The sequence below is a fragment of the Muntiacus reevesi genome, chromosome 16, assembly GCF_963930625.1.
Source record: "Muntiacus reevesi chromosome 16, mMunRee1.1, whole genome shotgun sequence".
Lineage (NCBI taxonomy): Eukaryota > Metazoa > Chordata > Mammalia > Artiodactyla > Cervidae > Muntiacus > Muntiacus reevesi.
In genome coordinates this window covers 21,098,365-21,119,449 of record NC_089264.1, presented here as the reverse complement: position 1 = coordinate 21,119,449, position 21,085 = coordinate 21,098,365, and the positions used below count along the sequence as shown (strand labels likewise).

Genomic DNA, 21,085 nt, shown 5'->3' with positions numbered 1-21,085 from the left:
GGGCCTGAGTTGAATACCTGGTCCAAGAACTAAGATTCCATAAGTCCCATGGTGCAGCCAAAAAAACAAAACAAAATAAAAAACTTAACCTCTGTAGTGATTTTTGTTTAGCTAGACAGCTCTCTGTTAGGTAATGGTGTGACTGTCAAAGCATCTAGCTGGGATAGTAACCCAGGTCTTGAGCTAACATGATAAATAATTTACTATGTATTTTCAATTTCCTATAAATGTGTAGCAAGGAGCCAATTAGTTTCAGTCTCTGATATAGTGTGTGCATGCATGCTAAGTCACTTCAGTCATGTCTGACTCTTTGTGACGCTATGGGCTGGAGCCTGTCAGGCTCCTCTGTCCATGGGATTCTTCAAGCAAGAGTACTGGAATGGGTTGCCATACCTTCCTCCAGGCTCTGATAAAGTAAGGTTGCTTAAAAAAAGACTTCTTATGTCCTGCCTCTAGTAATTCTGACTTAGTAAATCTGACAAGGCTTAGGATCCACGTTGTAAAGAGACTGCAGGCAGTTTCCATTCAAAAGGCCTGAGGACCACATTTAGTGCGGCGGGGCGGAGGGAACACAGCATTGCTGACTGCGAAGGTTCTTCAGGCTATCCACAGCCCCCAGCCCTGCAGCCCCTCCTCACTGCTCTCCCTGCCTGCTCTTTCCCTTCCCCTGTGATTCTAATGCAAACTCTAAAGCCATGGTTTCCATTCCCAGAGGTTCTGATTTAATTGACCTAAAGCTCGTACCTAACATGAGTATTTTAAAAAACTCCCCAGGTAATACTAGTGTGCAGCTGAGGCTGACAACCATTATTTTAAAGATGTATATATCAGGAAAACAGTGAGAACATACGTCTGGATAGGTACAGCCGAATTAAAAGAGAAAAAATGTAGATCTGACTTAATAGGTAAGGGGGAATCTTTGTTGTGTATATACATATATATTTGGCTGCACCACACAGCATGTGGGATTTTAGTTCCCCAACTAGAGATTGAACCCATACCTCCTGCATTGGAAGGGTGAAGTCTTAACCACTGGACCACCAGGGAAGTCCCCCTCATTGATTCTTGACTGGGAAGGTAACCTTATGAAAGCCATGTTTTGACAAGATCAATTTTCCCATGACATACGGCAGGGAGTTTATATATTTGACAACTTTGGGGCAACAGGAAGAGATGTAGTTCTAGTTAATTGGCAGAAATCATATGTAACCAAACCAAAAAAAAAAAGGGGACAATAACTACAGCAGGGTGGAGAGCCTGAAAATCCATGACCTTCTAAGAAGGTGTGTTCCTGTGAGATAATCTGAAGATAATTACAACTAAGCTACAACTACATTTTGCCAATAGTATGAAACCACAAATCTTATCTCCCAAACTTGGACATGGATTAAAAAATGAACTTAAATTTATGCTGCACCAAAGGAGAATGAAAGTGTTAAACAATACTGGGGGAGAAAAAAGTGCCTTCTTTTTTTATTACTACTTAAAATATAATGTGTCCATATCAATATCAAACACTGAGTAAGTATTACAAAGATACCTATTAAAATCATTTGCTGTTATTACCCATAAAATGTTAAAACTCTTCCTATTTTAGAAGAGTGCTGTTTCTCCCACTTGGCCTGCTCTCTGTCATTGTGCTCATTGAAAATCTCCTCATCCCTTGTGTGAGGTCTCCAAGACCCAACTTTCCCAGAGATTCCATGCAAAAGCTGTTCTAATCCTCTTTTAAACTCTGAAGATTTGAATCTCCCCTTACTGAACTTACCAGATTGCTTGAGCAGTTTCTGTCTAGATGGTGAAGAGAGTAAAGACAGGAAGCTACTGGTCCTGTCTTAGGTATGGAAGTGACTCTCGGGAGGTGACTTTTTCTATTTTGAGTTGCCTTTATCAAGCAACTCTGCCATGCCTGTAACATCATAACCTATGTCTTTAGAGCACGAGAGAAAAGCATGTTGTGAATGGATTGGTCTACCTGTGGAGAAGGCCATGCCCAGGCAGGTGTTGAAGCCAGTGATGGCCAGAATGTCATCGAAGCTGCCAGCAGCCATGAGTAAGGTGGGGATGCCTTTCTCGACACCATAGCCTCCTTCCTGCAAAAGGAGCATTGAAGGCACCACGACAGCTGGAGACACCGCACCTAAAACAAAACTAAGCAGGCAGTGCTTTAGGCATTTATGACAGCATCTTACTACTACTGCTGCTGTTGTTAAAATTATAGTGACCACTACTCTTTTAGAGATTATACTTTAGAAAACTATAGCCTTTCAGATGGCAGCAAAGAACCAAACCAGAAATATACGCACACATACAAGTTCCACAGAATACTTTGTCAAAGTGTGGCTATGGGTGATCTATATTAGACTTACTTAGGTTGCCTAAAAATATATATTTATGAGTGTTATAAAAGACCTATTGGAGTTATGCCCCAGGAATCTTTTTTTATTTTTATTTATTTATTTATTTTTGTGTGTGTGTGTGTAATAAAGTTTTATTAAAGTATAAAGGAGATAGAGAAAACTTCTGACATAGGCATCAGAAGGGGGCAAAAGAGTACCCTCCCAGGAATCTTTTTTTAAAAAAGAAAAACAAAAAACCATTCATGGTGTGAGGTCTGAAAAACACAGACACAGACTTTTGGAATTGGGACTCACTAAAATTAGGCATTCTACTAGGACTTTGTATGTAAAATAAAGCAATAGATTAGAAGGAGAAGGCTGTAATGACACTGACTGTGATACTCATCATGGGAGCAGTAGAAACAGCAGAAAAGCATTTCAGAGAGCTTACTGCATGCCAAACACTATTTTAAGCATTTTATATATATTAACCAAATTAATTCTCACAATAACTCCATGAAATACTTACAATAATTATCTTCATTTTTGCAAATGGGTAAATTGAGGCACAAAGAGATTAAATAACTTGCCAAAGAAGTTATTTGCGTAATGCAAAGTCATAGGGCTGGGATTTGAATCCAAGCCATGTAGCTCCAGGGTCGTAAGCATTAGAAGAATTTACTTCTTGTCTACTCACTAACATTAAATTACTAAGTACTTGCATATTTATTTACATCTCATGGCTCTTAACCACATAATCAAAACAGTCTGGTGACAGAAGGAGGAGGAAAACAGTGCTGAGTGTTGATCACTGTTACTGTATCTTTTATTCTTTGTACAGACTCTCAGATGAGACCTGGCACATCTCTCACTAACAAGGAATCACACAGAGGTAAAAGATCATGATTTCTTCAGTAGTTTATTATAATCACTGCAAAAGTTAGACATCTTTGCTCTCTGCATGTGTGCTCAGCTGTGTCTGACTCTTTGAGACTCCAAGGACTGTAGTCTGCTAGGCTCCTCTGTCCAAAGAATTTTCCAGGCAAGAATACTGGAGTGGGTTGCTGAATGTCCTTCTCCAGGGAATCTTCCCAACCCAGGGATCAAACCCACATCTTCTGCATCGACAGGTGGATTCTTCACCACTTGCGCCACTTGGGAAGCCCATAAAGTTAGACACACACTGTTATTACATATACTGTACTTTGAAGCTAATATTTAGATTATGCCAGAACATCAGCTGAAGAATTGATGCTTTTGAACTGTGCTGTTAGAGGAGACTCTTGAGAGTCCCTTGGACTGCAAGGAGATCCAACCAGTCCATCCTAAAGGAGATCAGTCCTGGGTGTTCATTGGAAGGACTTCAGCTGAAGCTGAAACTCCAATACTTTGGCCACCTGATGCAAAGAGCTGACTCAGTTGAAAAGACCCTGATGCTGGGAAAGATTGAAGGCAGGAGGAGAAGGGGACGACAGAGGATGAAATGGTTGACTGGCATCACTGACTCAATGGACTTAAGTCTGAGTAAACTCTGGGAGCTGGCAATGGACAAGGAGGCCTGGTGAGCTGCAGTCCATGGGGTCACAAAGAGTCGGACACAACTGAGTGACTGAACTGAATTGAACTGAAGAACATCAGTGATGTATTTTCTGATGTCCTCAAGAAAATGCTATTATGTATTCTCCTGTAAGGAATCAGTGAAAGCACTAAAATGTCTGTGCATATTTTTCATACAACAAAGAAAAATCATGAATTACCCCAGCATGAATCCCCATTGCCATGGTAAACCCATGAGGAAGTAGGCCAGGACAGCAGATGCACACGCCTCCACGAGACAAGGACCCAAGGATAACCTTACACAAACACCCTTCAACTTCTTCAGGGCCTGAAATATAAACACAGACACACTAAAACAATTCTCTAAAGACCTGCAGAGATTATGACCTTAATTGCTTTTGCAATTAATGTGTACTCAGATCATCACACATTTTCTGGGAATGTCCCGCTTGGAACATCCCGTGTTCTAAGTGTTTAGAGAAAGCTCATCTATTCCTCATAGCAGCCCTATGATACAGGTAATATCATTATGCCCATTTTGTAGATGTCCTCATGTAAAAAGGCACACGTTAAAGTGCTTTGCCTCAGATCACGACATCAGTGAGTTATGGGTCTAGGTTTGCACCCAAGCAGGCCACTTCCAGTCTGTGTTCATAATCCACACACTAGCTGATTTAATCCTCTCGGGTTTAGCTTTATTTATAATCTGTGGTCCCCAAATGAGGCTTGGATGAGAACCTTTATCCCCCAAAATATTCATTCCCACAATCAAAACATACATGTAAAAAGCATTAATAAAACCCATATTTGAGACTCATTCTATATACAAGGCAATTTCCTGAGCCAGTACTCAGCCCTAAAAACTTGTATGGGGCTTTGCCCACCAAAAATGACATCTCCTCTCTCACAAGCACCATCTATAACTACAGCCAGTATCTCTGTCAGAGAAGTGGAGGATCTTTATTCTTGGTGTTGTTGCCACACAGTAACTCCACTTTTCTCCAAGAAAGAATAGGCAAAATCTTCTGGGGCCATTCTGCATGGATTCTCTTCTCGTCCTGGGAATGTCACGCAGCATCCACCCCCATTCCCAAAGCTCAGTGATTCTAAATACTGGCAGAAGTGAAGGAACAAAATTCTAGTCAATAATTAGAAATCTGTACTTCGTACATTTGAATCAAGCCCAAGACCAGCGCGAACCAATATGACAGACAGGGCTATGCTTCTCAAAGCAGAGGACCACTTGTGCTTGATCTGTACGTTATCACTGATGACAGGGATGTTTCTGATGAGAAAGCCAGCAAGCAGCATGCCTAGAATGGAGAAGTCAACAATTTAGTTTTCCAACAAAGGCAGTAAGTTTTGGCATTTTAGCTATTAAAGAGACAACCCTATAATCCTAGGTAGGTAATATCAGTACTTTCTTTTTTGCTTATTTGTTAGGTGAAATTAGGTTAAACTTTTAATTTAAAAAGTTAATATATCTCCTCTTTCCTGGCTGGAACCATGGAGGGTGCAGAAGAGAAGAAAAAGAAGGTCCCTGCTGTGCCAGAAACCCTTAAGAAAAAGTGAAAGAATTTCGAAGAGCTTAAGATCAAGCGCCTGAGAAAGAAGTTTGCCCAAAAGATGCTACGAAAGGCAAGGAGGAAGCTTATTTATGAAAAAGCTAAGCACTACCACAAGGAATACAGGCAGATGTACAGAACTGAAATTCGAATGGCTAGGATGGCACGAAAAGCTGGCAATTTCTATGTACCCGCGGAACCCAAATTGGCATTTGTCATCAGGATCAGAGGTATCAACGGTGCGGAGCCCAAAGGTTCGAAAGGTGCTGCAGCTCCTTCGCCTCCGGCAGATCTCCAATGGCACCTTTGTGAAGCTCAACAAGGCATCAATTAACATGCTGAGAATTGTGGAGCCATACATTGCATGGGGGTACCCAAATTCGAAGTCTGTAAATGAAATGATCTACAAGCGTGGTTATGGCAAAATCAACAAAACGCGAATTGCCCTGACAGACAACGCATTGATTGCTTGATCTCTTGGGAAATACGGAATCATCTGCATGGAGGATCTGATTCATGAGATCTATACCACTGCAAAACGTTTCAGAGAAGCAAACAACTTTAAATTGTCTTCTCCACGAGGTGGAATGAAGAAAAAGACCACCCATTTTGTAGAAGGTGGAGATGCTGGCAACAGGGAAGACCAGATCAACAGGCTTATTAGAAGGATGAACTAAGGTATCTACCAGGATTATTTTTGTAATCTGGTCCGTTAATAAGCAATTGAAACAAATTGAAAAAAAAAAAGTTAATATAATCAATTAGAGGCGCTAATGTAAGGTTTTAATAGGCAGATAAAAACAACTGATTAGAATAATTAATAATTCCTAAACTGAACCTGAAAGTGGGAAACAGGATGCAATATTTGGGTAGAAAATGTGATCAAATTCTATGCATGAGACAAGTGCTCGGTCCTGGTGCACTGGGAAGACCCAGAGGGATCGGGTAGACAGGGAGGTGGGAGGGGGGATCGGGATGGGGAATACATGTAAATCCATGGCTGAGTCATGTCAGTGTATGGCAAAAACCACTACAATATTGTAAAGTAATTAGCCTCCAACTAATAAAAATAAATGAAAAAAAAAAAGAAAGAAAATGTGATCAAATTCTAAATGTAAAAAATTTTAATACAATGTCCAGTTTAGTCATCTCTTTGTGTGTAAAGAGCAAATAGCTTCTGAAATTATTGGCTATGTCAGATTACCAGAAATATCAATAAATACCTATATGAATTCTATTTTACCTTCACATAAGATAATTTAATTAAAAAACACAATCTGCTGTGCAAAGGCTTAGAGTGAGTTTTGATGAAATATGATATGCTCTGTCACGTCAGGTGGTAACTCTTTTTTCACTAGCCATTCAACATTCAGCAAATGCCTTCAGTGTTTCAGACACTATAATAGGCATCAGAGATATAATAATGAACAAACACTGGGTACTACACCTCAACAAGCTTTCAGCCTGTAGGGGAGCGAGACAAAGTGACAACTGAATTTTACAGAAGCATGAGGAGGCTCATACTTCATGAGAAGTATGAGCTGAGATGGAAGGGGTGAGTCAGAAGGGTCCCAGAAAGATAAAGAGGGGTGAAGAGACTGAGGAGTTGAAAAGTCTCTGAAAGAGAAAGCAGTTTCTCCCAAGGTATGAAAAAGAAGTGTGACATTTGGGGAAGGGCAGTAGCTGAGTGTGACTGAGCAGTGTGTGAGGGAATCCTGCCCTCAATGATAGCACCATATGTCGTACAAAGGGAAACACTTCTCCAGCAGATCTTGTGAGGCTTCTGGCCTCTGTTCTCCAGCACTGCCCTCATCTCACCATGCCCTTGTAAGCAGCACCAGTTAAATGACTGGACACATTTACGAGTGTTGGGATGTTTTGAATATAAGCTATGAGAACAGAAAAGAATCACCAGTCTACTTTTTTGTGACTTGCTCCAGAGGCAGACAGGTAAAGGAGTACCCCTCCCAAGCATATTTCATTACTGACATTTCATCTGGAAGAAGGTCTCTAAGTTCTGAATTCTGCAGTCACAATCTTTCTAGAATTTGTGAAAGTAATAACTGGCCCACAATAACTACTTTTAAAAGAATAATTATAAGAATAATACATGCCTATGGTAAAATTTAAAATTACTGACAAGGATAAAGTGACAAGTATATGCCCCACCTCAATTGCAACTTTTGATCTTCATTCCTCAAAGGTTTGTTTCCACTGTTAAGGATTTTCTGTCCACTTTCAGAAAGTTTCAATACCTATTTAAGCATGCCTCTGTGTGTGTGTGTGTGTATGTGTGTGTGTGTGTGTGTGCATGCCCTGGACACAAATAAAAGCACATTTATATACCACTGTATAATTTCTCATTTAACAATATATCCTGGACATATTTCCACTGAGGTGTGTGTGTTTGCCTTATTTTTTAATAGTTGCAAAAGAATCCCATTGGAAGTACCATAATTTTGGGACCAATTAATGAACTTAAAAGATTTTTCATTACAAACATTGCCAAAATGAGCACAGTTCGGACATCAAGTGTTTATTAAGGGCCACACCTTTATGGTACCCTGATAATACAGATATGAGCTAGACCAACATGGTCCTTGTCCACATGGAGCTTACATATTTGTAGGCTTGTATAAGTATATCCACAGGATAATTTCTAGCAGCGGAAATATTAAGCCCTAGGGTACAGGCATATTTCATATTTATGGATGCTGATGAATTATCAAGTCCAAAATATTGCACTAACCATAGATGTTATTAGTATGCCAGTCGTTCCTTACTGAAACTTAAAATGTGGCTCTAAATCAGCCATAAATTATTATAGCGTGTAACTACCTGAAATCAAAAAGAATAATAATCTAATATGCTATGAGTCTTTCTTGGAGTTTTAAGGTAGAAGGGGGCATTTTTTGTTCCCCCAATCAAAGTGACAATTTCCCTGGGACTCAGTTTCCTTTGCCAGTGGCCGGGTTGCTGGGGCCACCTGACAGGGACTTGGCTGGTGTCCTCTTCTTGCCTTTAAACTCACGTGGGTCTCCCTTGGTTGTGGAAGAAAGAACACCTTCTTTAATGGAGGACTGTTATTCTTTTTTGCTTAATTTGCATTATGGAAATTTTTTTTCAATAATAATTTGCTTCCAAAAAGCTTGGAAGTAGATGAAATAAGATTGACCATGAATTGATAACTCTTGCATATTTAAAAATATTTCCATTTAAGAATAAAAAAGAATAATATTCCTCTATTAAGAAAGGTGTTCTTTCCTCCACAACCAATGGAGAGGCCCAAGTGGGCTTACAGGCAAGAAGAAGAACATTCAAATAAAAATCACCAGTGCAGACCACTGGCAAAGGAAAGTGGTCCATGGAAATTGCCTTCACGTTCATTTTGGGAACAAAAAATGCACCTTCATCCTCCACTACCAGCCATTATTTCTTCTTCTTTAAGTCTTTAAAAAAAATATTTATTTATGTATTTATTTTGGTCATGCTAGGTATTAGCTGCAGCACACAGGATCTTTAGTTGCAGTATGTTGGATCTAGTTCCCTGACTAGGGATTGAACCTGAGCCCCTGAATTGGGAACGTGGAGTCTTAGACACTGGACCACCATGGAAGTCTCTCTAGCAATTATTTCAATGAGTTTTTGAAAATATCGAACAGGCAATTATCACACACATTCTGTTGTAACAAGCCTTTATGAATTCAGATAATGTTCCAGTTTCAGATCCCGGCCCTATTACAATAGTGATTTGAGTGGCACTTAGTGGTAAAGAATCCACCTGGGAGGCAGAATATGCAGAAGATGTTGGTTAGATCCCTGGGTCGGGAAGATCCCCTGGAGGAGGAAATGGCAAGCCACTCCAGTATTCTTGCCTGGAGAATCCCATGGACAGAGGAGCCTGGCAGGTAACAGTTTATAGGACTGCAGAGTTGGACATGACTAAAGTGACTGAGCACACACTACTACAATAAGAACGGGTAAACTTTCTTCTGTCACAAGTATTAACACTGCAAAAAGGGATGGTAAGATACATCAGATATGTGACCTTCGAGAATACTTTCAGTTACCCCTGGAGATTTCATGTGATCTCAAAGCCCAAGGATGTACCACTTGGGTACCTGGTATATTCTGTTGTAATAACAGGCATAGAATGTGGAAAAAAAGATGAAGTAAAGTACTTTTTCATGGATTCTGGAACAGCAGTCTCAACTTAGGTTGCATATTAGAATCACTTGGGGAGCTTTTAAAAATTCTGATGCCCAGGGCATATAGCACATCAATTAATTCAGAATCTCTGTGCACCAGCTTTTAAAAAAAACTTCCTGAAATGATTCCTATGTGCAGCCAGGTTTGAAAACTTATGATTATTAGACTATCTGAAAACTTAAGATAGTTTATTGGGCTTCCCTGGTGGCTCAGATGGTAAAGAATTTGCTTGCAAGGCAGGAGACCTAGGTTGGATCCCTGGGTCAGCAAGATCCCCTGGAGGAGGAAATGGCAACCCACTCCAAAATTCTTGCCTGGAGAATTCCATGGACAGAGGAGCCTGGCTGGCTACAGTCCACGGGGTCACAAAAGAGTCGGACACAACTGAAGCAACTAACTCTCTCTCTCTAAAACAACTTATTAGAAATGCAGAATCTCAGGTCCCATCCTCAGATCCACTTAATTAGAAGCTGCATTGTAACAAAGTCCCAAGGTCATTTTTCTGTGATAAAGTTTGAAAAACACTGATTTAGATATATGAGTCAGCAAACACTTTCTGCCAAGGGGCAGATCAGATAAGAAACATCTTAGATTTTGTGGGCCACAGGGTCCCTTTCACAACTTTTCAACTTTGCACTGTGATGTGAAAACATCCACAGACAATATGCAGAGGAATAAGCATGGGTGCATTCCAATAATATCTTATTTACAAAAGAGATGGATTGCCAACCTTTTATCATAGCATACAGGCATATCCAGGGCTTCTCTCATAGCTCGGTTGGTAAAGAATCTGCCTGCAATGCAGGAGACCCCAGTTTGATTCCTGGGTCGGGAAGATCCCCTGGAGAAGGGATAGGCTACCCACTCTAGTTTTCCTGGACTTCCCTTGTGGCTCAGCTGGCAAAGAATCCACCTGCAATGTGGGAGATCTGGGTTTGATCCCTGGTTTGGGAAGAAACCTGGAGAAGGAAAAGGCTACCTACTCCATCCAGTATTCTGGCCTGGAGAATTCATGGACTATATAGTCAGCCCATGGGGTTGCAAAGAGTCGGGCATGACTGAGCGACTTTCACTTTTACTTCACAGGCGTATCTAGAAACAATTCATTTTAACTACAATGCCATTAATAAACTTCAGAGAACAAAAAGCACTCATGATAAATAATATTAATTAAGCAAAAAACAAAAACAAAAACCCTGTAGTTTTACCTAAAGTTGAAAAATATATTAAGAAATAGTGCATGATAACTCCGGTTTCCCTGGTGGCTCAGTGGTAAAGAATCTGCCTGCTGGTGCAGGAGACACGCTGGGAAGATCCCACCTGCCTCAGGGCAGCTAAGCCTGGGTGCCACAATTACTGAGCCTGTGTTCTAGAGCCCAGGACCCACAACTCAACTACTGATGTCTGGGTGCCCTAGAGCCCATGCTTTGCAACATAAGACGCCACCACAATGACAAGCCCAGGCACCACAACCCTGCTTGTTGCAACTAGAGAAAAGCCTGAGCAGCGACAAAGGCACAGCACAGTCAAAAATAAAATAAAGAATAAATAAAAATTTTAAAAGATGTAAATAACTCTAGTTCGTTTTACATTTAGCTTCAACTGCTGACCACAGAGGGGCTTCCCAGGTGGCACAAGTGGTAAAGAATCTAGTAGGAGATGCAAGAGATATGGGTTTGATCCCTGGGTCAGGAAGAACCCCTGGAAGAGGAAATGGTAACCCGCTGCAGTATTCCTGCCTGGGAAATCCCATGGACAGAGGAACCTGGTGGGCTACAGTCCATGGGGTCACAAAGTGTCAGATACGACTAAAGTGCTGCCGCTGACCACAAATTCAAAAGCAAATATATTCATTGTCCTCGCTAACATAAGATAACAGAAAACAATTTAACTCAGGAAATGTGTGCAAATACATCTGTATGTGTAAAATGTATGCAATTTTAAAATAAAAGTGATTTATGTATCTGTTAGAAAAGGACACAAAATCTCTTTTGTGGTAGAATGAAAGTGGTAAACTAAAATTTTATAACAGAATTTTTAGAAGAAACATTAAAGACACAATGTTCAGTGTTAAGACTAATTTTCATGTGTATCATGTTTGGAAAGTTTGGACACCCAATAATATGCTGGTAAATGCTTAATAAATAGACATGTGTGTATTTATATGTATATATTTACATATTTGTTATAAATTTTACTGATATAAAGGATGTATAGAATATAGTTTATAAATATACAACAATCATCACTGTGTCTGGCTCTCTGTGACCCCATGGACTGTAGCCCACCAGGCTCCTCTGTCCACGGGATTCTCCAGGCAAGAATCCTGGAGGGGGTTGCTGTGCCCTCCTCCAGGGGATCTTCCCCACCCAGGGATCGAACCCAGGTCTCTTGCACTGCAGGCAGATTCTTTATCAATTGAGCTACCCGGGAAGCCCCAAATTCTATGTAGCCAATTGATTTTCACAGAATGCTCTAATTATTTTTCATTGTTGAACTCCATATTCATAACCAACTATGGTTGCAGTTTAACCATGAATTGACAAAATCACATTACAAATAAATGCTGGTTTAGCAAAGAAGTCACTTATATCACTTATGAGTGAGTATAGTGTCATCAGGAATATCGGTTGACAGTTTTGTTTATGTCAATGAATAAGATGAAAATGAAACAATGAAAATGCATGTTGGAACATCACTCATTTATCAATGACATGAATGATTAATAATATATTAAGTCCTAATTTCTAGCACTTGCTGATTTCTGTCGTACAGATACTTCCACCATGACTGATGTTAAGCTACCAACACAGTGTCAAAGAATGTGGATTTAGGAAGACAGTGACAGGCACACCATTATATATTATTTCCATAATCTCAAGAGCATAGATAAGAGGAATATTTAGAAAAATAACTAGGAAATGATCTGTTTTGAGTATTTATTGCTCTTGTTTTTATTGTAAGTTATTTCATTTAAACTACATATAACTTAATTTTTTAAAAAATTGCTGTTTAGGGAATTTCCTGGCAATCCAGTGGTTAAGGACTCAGTGCTTTCACTTCTGGGGTCTGGTTCAATCTCTGGTTGGAAAATTAAGATCCCACAAATGGCATGGTCAAAAAATAAACAAATAAATCAATAAAAATCTATTTTAAAATCTACTTAACAACCTGCTCACTGATCTTAAAATTTAACAACTGGCTTTTGTTTTGGTTCTAGTACAGCAAATACAAAAATATTTTATATCTATCTCCCAGAGCTTTCCAAGCTACTGTTTTTAAAATATGATTTATTCTGAAGAAAACAGGACCTGTTTAGCACTTACCCAGAAGAGGAGGCAGTGGAGGTAATGTAGGTAACTTAATGAGTCCGAAAAGTTTACCTCCAGTGATGGCACAATAGAACAGCATTATAATTCCAAACAAGTTTCCTCCAGGAAGACATTCACTGCCGGTAATTGACCAAACCACAGCCCATAGAAGAACCACCATGGTAACTGAAATAAACCAGGAAAACTAGTTTCTACCAATGAGTTGTCATCTCCAGATTTTAATATAATCCAATCATAAGAAAATTAATACATAATACAAATATTTATAACCATATATAAGTTTTAAAGAACATCAGTAAAATAAACACTGGGGCAATTATCAACTGTCTCAAAAAACAGGATATTACCAGTGACTCTGAATCTACCTATGCACCCTTCTTAATCCTATCACCCACTTCCTTTCACACTGTAAGAAGAAACTACTATTTTGGATTTTTTAGTTCCCTTATTTTTTCTCGTAATTTTACCATCAATATTCACTAGTAATTAAAAAAAGAGAAACAGTTGCTATCTTTATCCTCTTCACGAAACATGAGAACACCCGAACAATCATACTCCAGTATTTTAGTATTCTAGTTCTGCTTTGAATTAAACTTTATTGTTTAATTGTTGCTTCTCTTCTATAGTCAATGTCTGCTTAGAATTACCCACATACTTACCTTTTTTGATCATCATTCATTATGGCATCTCAAACCTTTCATCTGGACAATTATTTTGCTGCCTGAAGTATTTCCTTTTGGAGAGGCACATCTATTAGGAAGTGAGATATGTTTCCCTGTTTGAAAACACTGTGTTCTACAAAATTGAACTTTGAAAACAGAAAGGCTCCAGGAAAAAGAGTAGGGCAGACCACTCACAACTCAAAGCTTGTGACCAAAGCACTAACAAAAACAACAATCCTAATAAAAGTGCCAGCACAGTTATATCTCCACTAATATTTGTATCCCCCGTAGTCAACCTCTTCGTTGCAGACTTAGACCCTGGAACCAGGGAATTTCTGGGCTGTTCAGAGATTAGGCCTTGGCCCTTCCACTGCAGTGTCCCGGGTTTGATCCCTAGTTGGTGAACTAAAATTTCACAAGCTGTGTGGCTTGGCCAAAACAAAACCCCCCCCAAAAACCCGACAACTGAAACCCTGGAATCACAGTATTCCAAGGTGTAGAATCTTGAAAGCATTTGCTCTAGATAGAGAGCAGTTCCACCAAAATCTGACCCAGACTGCAGTCTTTTCCATTAATCAAATGGTTTGTTGTTGTTAATTTTTTTAACTGGGGAAAGTGTTGGCAAATTCTTCATCGACGTGTGGTCTCATTAGCTACCTTAATATCGTGGCAAGTTTAAGTATTTGAGTCCCTAAGAGAACAGCCAACTGCCTGAAAAGAAGGAACTTACACAGAATGCTCAGCTTTTTAAAATGTTTTATCTTTAAAGTTAGTAAAGCTTTATAATTGTAATACCTGATCTTTCACTTCATACTTAATCTGCCATTGCTCGATCATGTTAAATACTAATATGCCAGGAAAAATTATATACAAGAATGCAAACTGCATATTACAGCAACACAATTACCTATTTGCCATTGTATATAAACTAATTCAGAGATCAAATTGCCAACATCCATTGGGTCACTGAGAAAGCAAGAGAGTTCCAGAAAAACATCTACTTCTGCTTTATTGACTATGCCAAAGCCTTTAACTGTATGGATCACAACAAACTCTGGAAAATTCTTAAAGAGATGGGAATACCAGACCACCTTATCTGCCTCCTGAGAAATGTACATGCAGGTTAAGAAGCAACAGTTAGAACTGGACATGGAACAGGAGACTGGTTTCAAATCGGGAAAGGAGTATGTCAAGGCTATATATTGCCACCCTGCTTATTTAACTTATATGCAGAGTACATCATGTGAAATGCTGGACTGGATGAAGTACAAGCTGGAGTCAAGATTGCCAGGAGAAATATCAATAACCTCAGATATGCAGATGACACCACCCTTATGTCAGAAAGTGAAGAACTAAAGAGCCTCTTGATGAAAGTGAAAGTGAAAGAGAGTGAAAAAGTTAGGTTAAAACTCAACATTCAGAAAACTAAGACCATGGCATCTGGTCCCATCACTTCTGGCAAACAGAGGGGGAAACAATGGGAACAGTGACAGACTTAATTTTGGGGGCTCCAAAATCACTGCAGATAGTGACTGCAGTCATGAAATTAAAAGACATTTGCTCCTTGAAAGAAAACGTATGACCGATCTAGACAGCATATTAAAAAGCAGAGACATTACCAACAAAGGTCTGACTAGTCAAAGCTATGGTTTTTCCAGTGGTCATGTGAGAGTTGGACTGTAAAGAAAGCCAAGTGCCGAAGAATTGATGCTTTTGAACTGTGGTGTTGGAAAAGGCTCTAGAGAGTCCCTTGGACTGCAAGGAGATCCAACCAGTCCATCCTAAAGGAAGTTGGTCCTGAATATTCATTGGAAGGACTGATGTTGAAGCTGGAACTCCAATACTTTGGACACCTGATGCGAAGAACCAACTTACTGGAAAAGAGCCTGATGCTGGGAAAGATTGAAGGCAGGAGGAGAAGGGGACAGCAGAGAACGAGATGGTTGGAAGGCATCACAGACTCTATGGACATGAGTTTGAATAAGCTCCTGGAGTTGGTGATGGAGAGGGAAGCCTGGTGTGCTGCAGTCCATGGGGTCACAAAGAGTCAGACACGACTGAGCAACTGAACTGACTGAACTAATTCATGTAGCAGAGCATGCTCTATTTCTTATGAAGATGTGTTGGTAGCAAATTTTTAGTTTTACTTATCTGGAATTATCTTTATTCTCATTCTTAAAAGATAGCTTTTCCAGGTATACGATTCTAAGTCGAGAGTCACTTTCAGTTCCTTGAAAATATTACTCTTTGGTCTTCTGTCTTTCATTATTGTTTTTAAGCCTAATTTTATCTCTTTTAGGGAATTCTTTTTCTTTGGTTGTTTTTAAGATCTTTCTTTTCCTTTGATTTTCTGCAATTTCAGTATACATTAAGGAATGGCTTCCTTTTGGTTTGCTTAGGATTTATCCTTTTTATCAATTCTGGAAAATTCTGTATTTCTTCAAATATTTTATCTCCCTCATTCCTCCTAGTCTCTGTTTCTGAAACTATGACTAAATGTTTACACCCGCTTCACATTACTAACCCTAGTTTCACATTTCCCGTCTTTGTGTTTTGCACCATACAGGTCTATTTGCTAGTTAACCAATTTTCTTTTCACTTACTCTGCTGTCTAATCCATTTACTGTTTTAACTTTTAATTACTTTATTTTTCATTTCTAGAATTTTAATTTGGTTCTTAGTAAAATCTGTTCATTTTCACAGTTATATGTTTTATACTCATATTTGCTATTTCTTCTTAAACTCCTTCGTAGATATCAGAAATATTTTATATTCTATTTTCTGATAATGAAAAAGTTTGAAATGTTTCCTTGTGCATTTGTTTGTGATTTTGTTGTTGCTGTTTGTTTGTTTTCTCGCAACAATGAACTCGTCCTTGTAACTTTATCTTTGGGAATTGTTGGAGCCTTAGGTTAAATGAGTTTTCCCAGATAGGATCTGTATTTGCTTCAACTGTTAGACACTACAATCTGGGACCACTTTTACATATATTTTCAACTTGAGATTCTTTTCTGTGAATTTCGAGCACAAATCAGAATGAAGTTACCCATTTTTAGGGGAGACTCTCCCCTCCCCCAGGCAGCACTACAGTTTAGACAGACAGGTTTAGTGACTGGGGCCCTATGCAGGGCAGGTCTACCTCATCTACACCATCACACTGGGTTCCAGTTTTGGGTGAGGGAAAATGACTTCTCCTATGATACTCTTCCCAATCTGGGCAGGCTCTAGCAAAGCCTCCTGTATCCTCACAGTTCTCGAAATGAATCTCAAGTTCACTGGTGTTTTCCAAAAGCCTCTGGAGTGAAGGCCAGCTGAGTGTTCATCTCTCCTAAATATACTTCGGTTTCGGGGTCTGATGACTTCCTGTTTTCTTGTCAGATAAAAGGTATATTTTAAAAGACATTCTTTTTAGATGTTTTCATTAGTATAAATTAGAGGATCGTTCCTTGAGCCTTATCTACACACTGCTAGAGATCAAGTCCAATGTCCCCCTTTTAAAACCCCTACATAATTGTTCCAGGTTTTCTAGGTTTATGATGCTATTACAAGATAACAAATAGGCCTTCAGAATTTCCCAACCAGCTATAGGGACTGAAATTTCTAACAGTTTTGGAAGTATAATGGGAAAGTAGAAATTGCCAGCTACTAAATTTTATTTTATCACAGCAAAAACCCAGTTTTATACTAAATTCTGAAAGGTAGGATTAAGAGTTTTTTTACTTCGATACTACTTTAAAAAAAAAAAACAACCTATAATTTTCCTTTTCCTTTCTTTTTTCTTTCCATTATATTCATAATGAAGTTCTAAATACATAGTAAATGTACATTCCTAAGGCTTCTCTGAATCATGTTTCAGTTAATAATTTACTATCTATACTTTTGAAAAATAATATTTTCCCATGTAAGATTTACTCCTTTAAGAAGAATACTTTGTGTACTGAATACTTTGTAAGATTTACTCCTTTAAGAAGAAGACTTTGTGTATTGAATACTTTGTGTACTGATTATTTTTGAATACAAAAGCAATCTTGTCAGCCTCGGGAGCAGTAGTACAAGAACATGAATGAGACCTGTTTATATATGATGAATCCTCATTTCTCAGGCAACTTTATAGACAATGATTACAGACTTTTAAAAAATTAGTCTCCAAGGGAATTCCTGGGAGATCCAGTGGTAAGGACTGGCGCTTTCACTGCTGTGGCCCGGGTTCAATCCCTGGTCAGGGAACTAAGATCTTGCAAGCCATGCAGCTGAAAAAACAACAACAAAAAAACAACCACAAAAACAAACAACAACTATCCCCTCCAAACCCCTCATCTTAAAAAAACAAAATCAGTCTCCAAATCACACCATTCGTGTATACCCTGCCCGTAGTGCAATCCATGTTTTTTGTACTGTAACTTTATCTTTGGGACTTGTTGGAGACTTAAATGTTTTAACTAGAAGTGTGCCATAACTTGAACAGAGAAAGTTAAAAAAAAAAAAATAACAAAAAGGACAGAAAGATTATTACATTATCTACTGCTTTCTCAACTAGTGTATATTTTGGAACCTGGTTTTCTCTACAAGTTTTAGATAAATTTTAAGATTTTTTTCCTTAAGGTAGTTTAAAAACTTACCTAATTTCATTGAAAACATACTGGAGCCTGAAGTATCATATAACATATTATGCTTGGCTTCCACTATCCTAGTTGAGAATGATAAAAATGTTTTTCAGACCTCATAAATGAAGTATAACTATAAAGAAGTGAGTCTGATTTTTCAGTAAACATACTTTGAGATCAACATATCTATTGGGGGAGGCCATATATTTACTCTAATGATACTGTCATCCCTCAATGAAGTTTTTGAAACTGTCTTTAAATTTGTGTTTATAGACAAGTTTCAATCCCCTTCTCCTTTTTCCTACCATATTACACATCCTCCAATATACATATAATATAGATACACATGTACACATTCCCTTTGAACAAAAACAGCATTACTGAATCTGGACATGCATTTATTTACCAAACTGATATAATAATGTATGACTTGCCTCCAAAAACCACATCCATTCCTAAAAGACAAATAGATCCCAACCCTAACAACATTCAAAATAGTGCTAAGATAATCCCTACCCCCCAAATTTTAGGGGCAGCAATAAGCTGAATTGGTCACTAGGATCTGTACTGAAAAAAATGATGAATTCATTTGGAAGTAAAAACTGAGCTGCTTGCTCAAGCATTACTGGCATTACTTAACAGTAATAACAACTAACATTTATGTAGTTCTTTTCTGTTCGTCAGTGATTTCTCAATCATTTTTCTCATTGGAAGCCTTACATAACCCTGTGAAATCCCTCAGACACAGAAAAGGCAGATGCGTTTGATCTCTGATCTGTCCCTCTTCCTACTAGCTGTAACAGTGGCGACAAGGCGCTCTTGAAAGCCCTGTGTTGAAGGTGGCGGAGCCTGTCAGCCTAGGACTTCATAGGGCTATGAAGCAGAGTTACCTACAATTAGAAGTGGTTCACCTTGTAGTTTTTATGTGAGAGAGAAGTAAACGTCTTTTTGTCCCTTAAGCCACATTATTTTGGAATCGATCATTATAACAACCTTATCTTTTACCCTCTTGTTCTGACTTCATCCTTACCATGTACATACCATTTGTTATTACTCTAGCCAGTAAACCGTGTGGAGGGCAAGCATGTGTTTGTCTTCGTCTTTGCAAATGATTTGGTTCAGCTGGTGTTTCTTGCACTTTTTCATTGCTATTCAGTAAGTTGCTTCCTTCTGTTGGTTCATTTCCATCTATACCTCTGAGGTTCATAACTGTTTCCTGCTGTGTTGAAAGCAATTAAAAAATTCTTACAACTATGTATTTACTGTACCTTTTTATAGTTACTGAGCCATCACATCACAAATCAAATTTCCGTTGCTAGAATCAAGGCTAACACTTTATAGGAGAAACAAACGGCTTCACTACTAGCTAATTGGTGAATGCTTGGAACAAGAACTATGTAAGGAGTACTTACCACTGAGTCAATATTTGCAGCATTATTGAGTCACATAAAATTTCATTATGTTTTTCAATACTGGGTTTAAAAATTAGCCTATTTAAAACACAACTCAAGGCAATAGCTACTAAATATGTCAGAGTGATTCAGAAAGATAATCATCTGTGGTGAAAACAAGTTCACATTCATTCATTTACTTGAATTTTAAGCAATAAAGAAAGGGGGGGGCGGGGGAAGAAACCAGCATCATTCTAGAGGTCAGGCTGGGAACATAAAGCATCTCACAGGCTCTCCATGTAGGGCCAGCTGCGGAATATCTGGGAAAACTGGTAATCACACCTACCAACAGTTTGGGGATTTAAGAAGGGAGGGAATTGTTAACTGAGTGACAGAGAAGCAACAGAATACAATTCTATCAAGGATTTGGAAATATACAGTTGCCACCTTAAGGAAACGGTTGGGATGTTTTACATTTGATCATACCTGTCTTCCTTGATGTGAGGAGGCTGTGTGATTCACCTCTGTGGATGGTTCTGAATCTTCGTGTGCAGCTCTTTTATCTTGATTCCTCATGATTTATAATTAAGAATAAGATGATATCGGGAAGAGGAAGAAAATCTGTTTTGAAAGAGTATAGATATAGAATAGCAATTTGAGATTTAAATAAATTATTTAAATAGCAATTTGAGCAATTTAAATGAAGTACTTATTTTTCCCCTTTATGAATGGCTAAAATAGGTTAGACTAGTCTTAACTTTCAACTGAATTTTTTTTTTGATTACAATATATTTTCCTAATTCTTACCTTTTTATCTTTCTTGAAAAAGCCCTTGTTCACCATCATATTTTTATATGATTTCTTTCCCACCCTGTTTTCTGAGCTGTACTTCAAATAATCCTAGTAATATTTATGTTATATTCTCCTCTCTAATGGGTCATTTTGAAGCAGAAAAGGGGCCGATAGCTTTCCAATACTGACATGAGGAAATGAGGCACCAAAGAGAAATCTATGGATTCCATCATATTCAGAGAAACTACAGTCACTCATTCCTGCTTAGTTCTTACTTCAAAATTAAAGTAAAAAAAAAAAAACAAAAAAAACACAAGATGGAGCAGCCACAATGTTTTAGACACTAATAAGTGTTAGGACAGTCTCTTGATAATCACTTGGATAATGCAAATATTACCAAAGCACATCCTTTGTTTTCTATAGACCTACAATACACCCGCTCCCCCCAAAAAATCACTTATACGAAGTAACTAAAAAAACTGATAGGGCAGACCTATAATTGGTTTCATAAACACACACTTCAGTCTCTTCTCCCTTGGTCTCCCCTATTATATAGGCTGAAAAGCCAAATATTCCAATTCCTATCTACTTCTGCAGGTAGAGGTACCCATGTGTCATACTTCCATGTAATGAG

General features: G+C 38.5%; 1 protein-coding gene and 1 pseudogene across 4 annotated transcripts in view; one reads left to right on the top strand and one right to left on the bottom strand.

Moving 5' to 3' along the window:
• The window catches only part of SLC9B2 (solute carrier family 9 member B2), a 58,160-nt gene that overhangs the window by 23,472 nt on the left and 13,603 nt on the right, over positions 1-21,085 (bottom strand). For 2 of the 4 annotated variants that reach the window (XM_065907028.1, XM_065907029.1), the window contains exons 2-7: positions 20,146-20,280; positions 19,310-19,487; positions 12,997-13,167; positions 5,067-5,209; positions 4,097-4,224; positions 1,976-2,151 (exon numbers count right to left, since the gene is read on the bottom strand). In XM_065907028.1, coding sequence (XP_065763100.1) covers positions 1,976-2,151; positions 4,097-4,224; positions 5,067-5,209; positions 12,997-13,167; positions 19,310-19,487; positions 20,146-20,235 — 886 coding nt within the window. In that variant the 5' untranslated portion in view covers positions 20,236-20,280. Of the gene's footprint in view, positions 1-1,975; positions 2,152-4,096; positions 4,225-5,066; positions 5,210-12,996; positions 13,168-16,803; positions 16,883-19,309; positions 19,488-20,145; positions 20,281-21,085 lie in introns of those variants that run through there. The other 2 variants (XM_065907030.1, XM_065907031.1) reach the window with 2 other exon arrangements.
• LOC136147788 (large ribosomal subunit protein uL30 pseudogene) lies at positions 5,290-6,170 on the top strand (annotated as a pseudogene).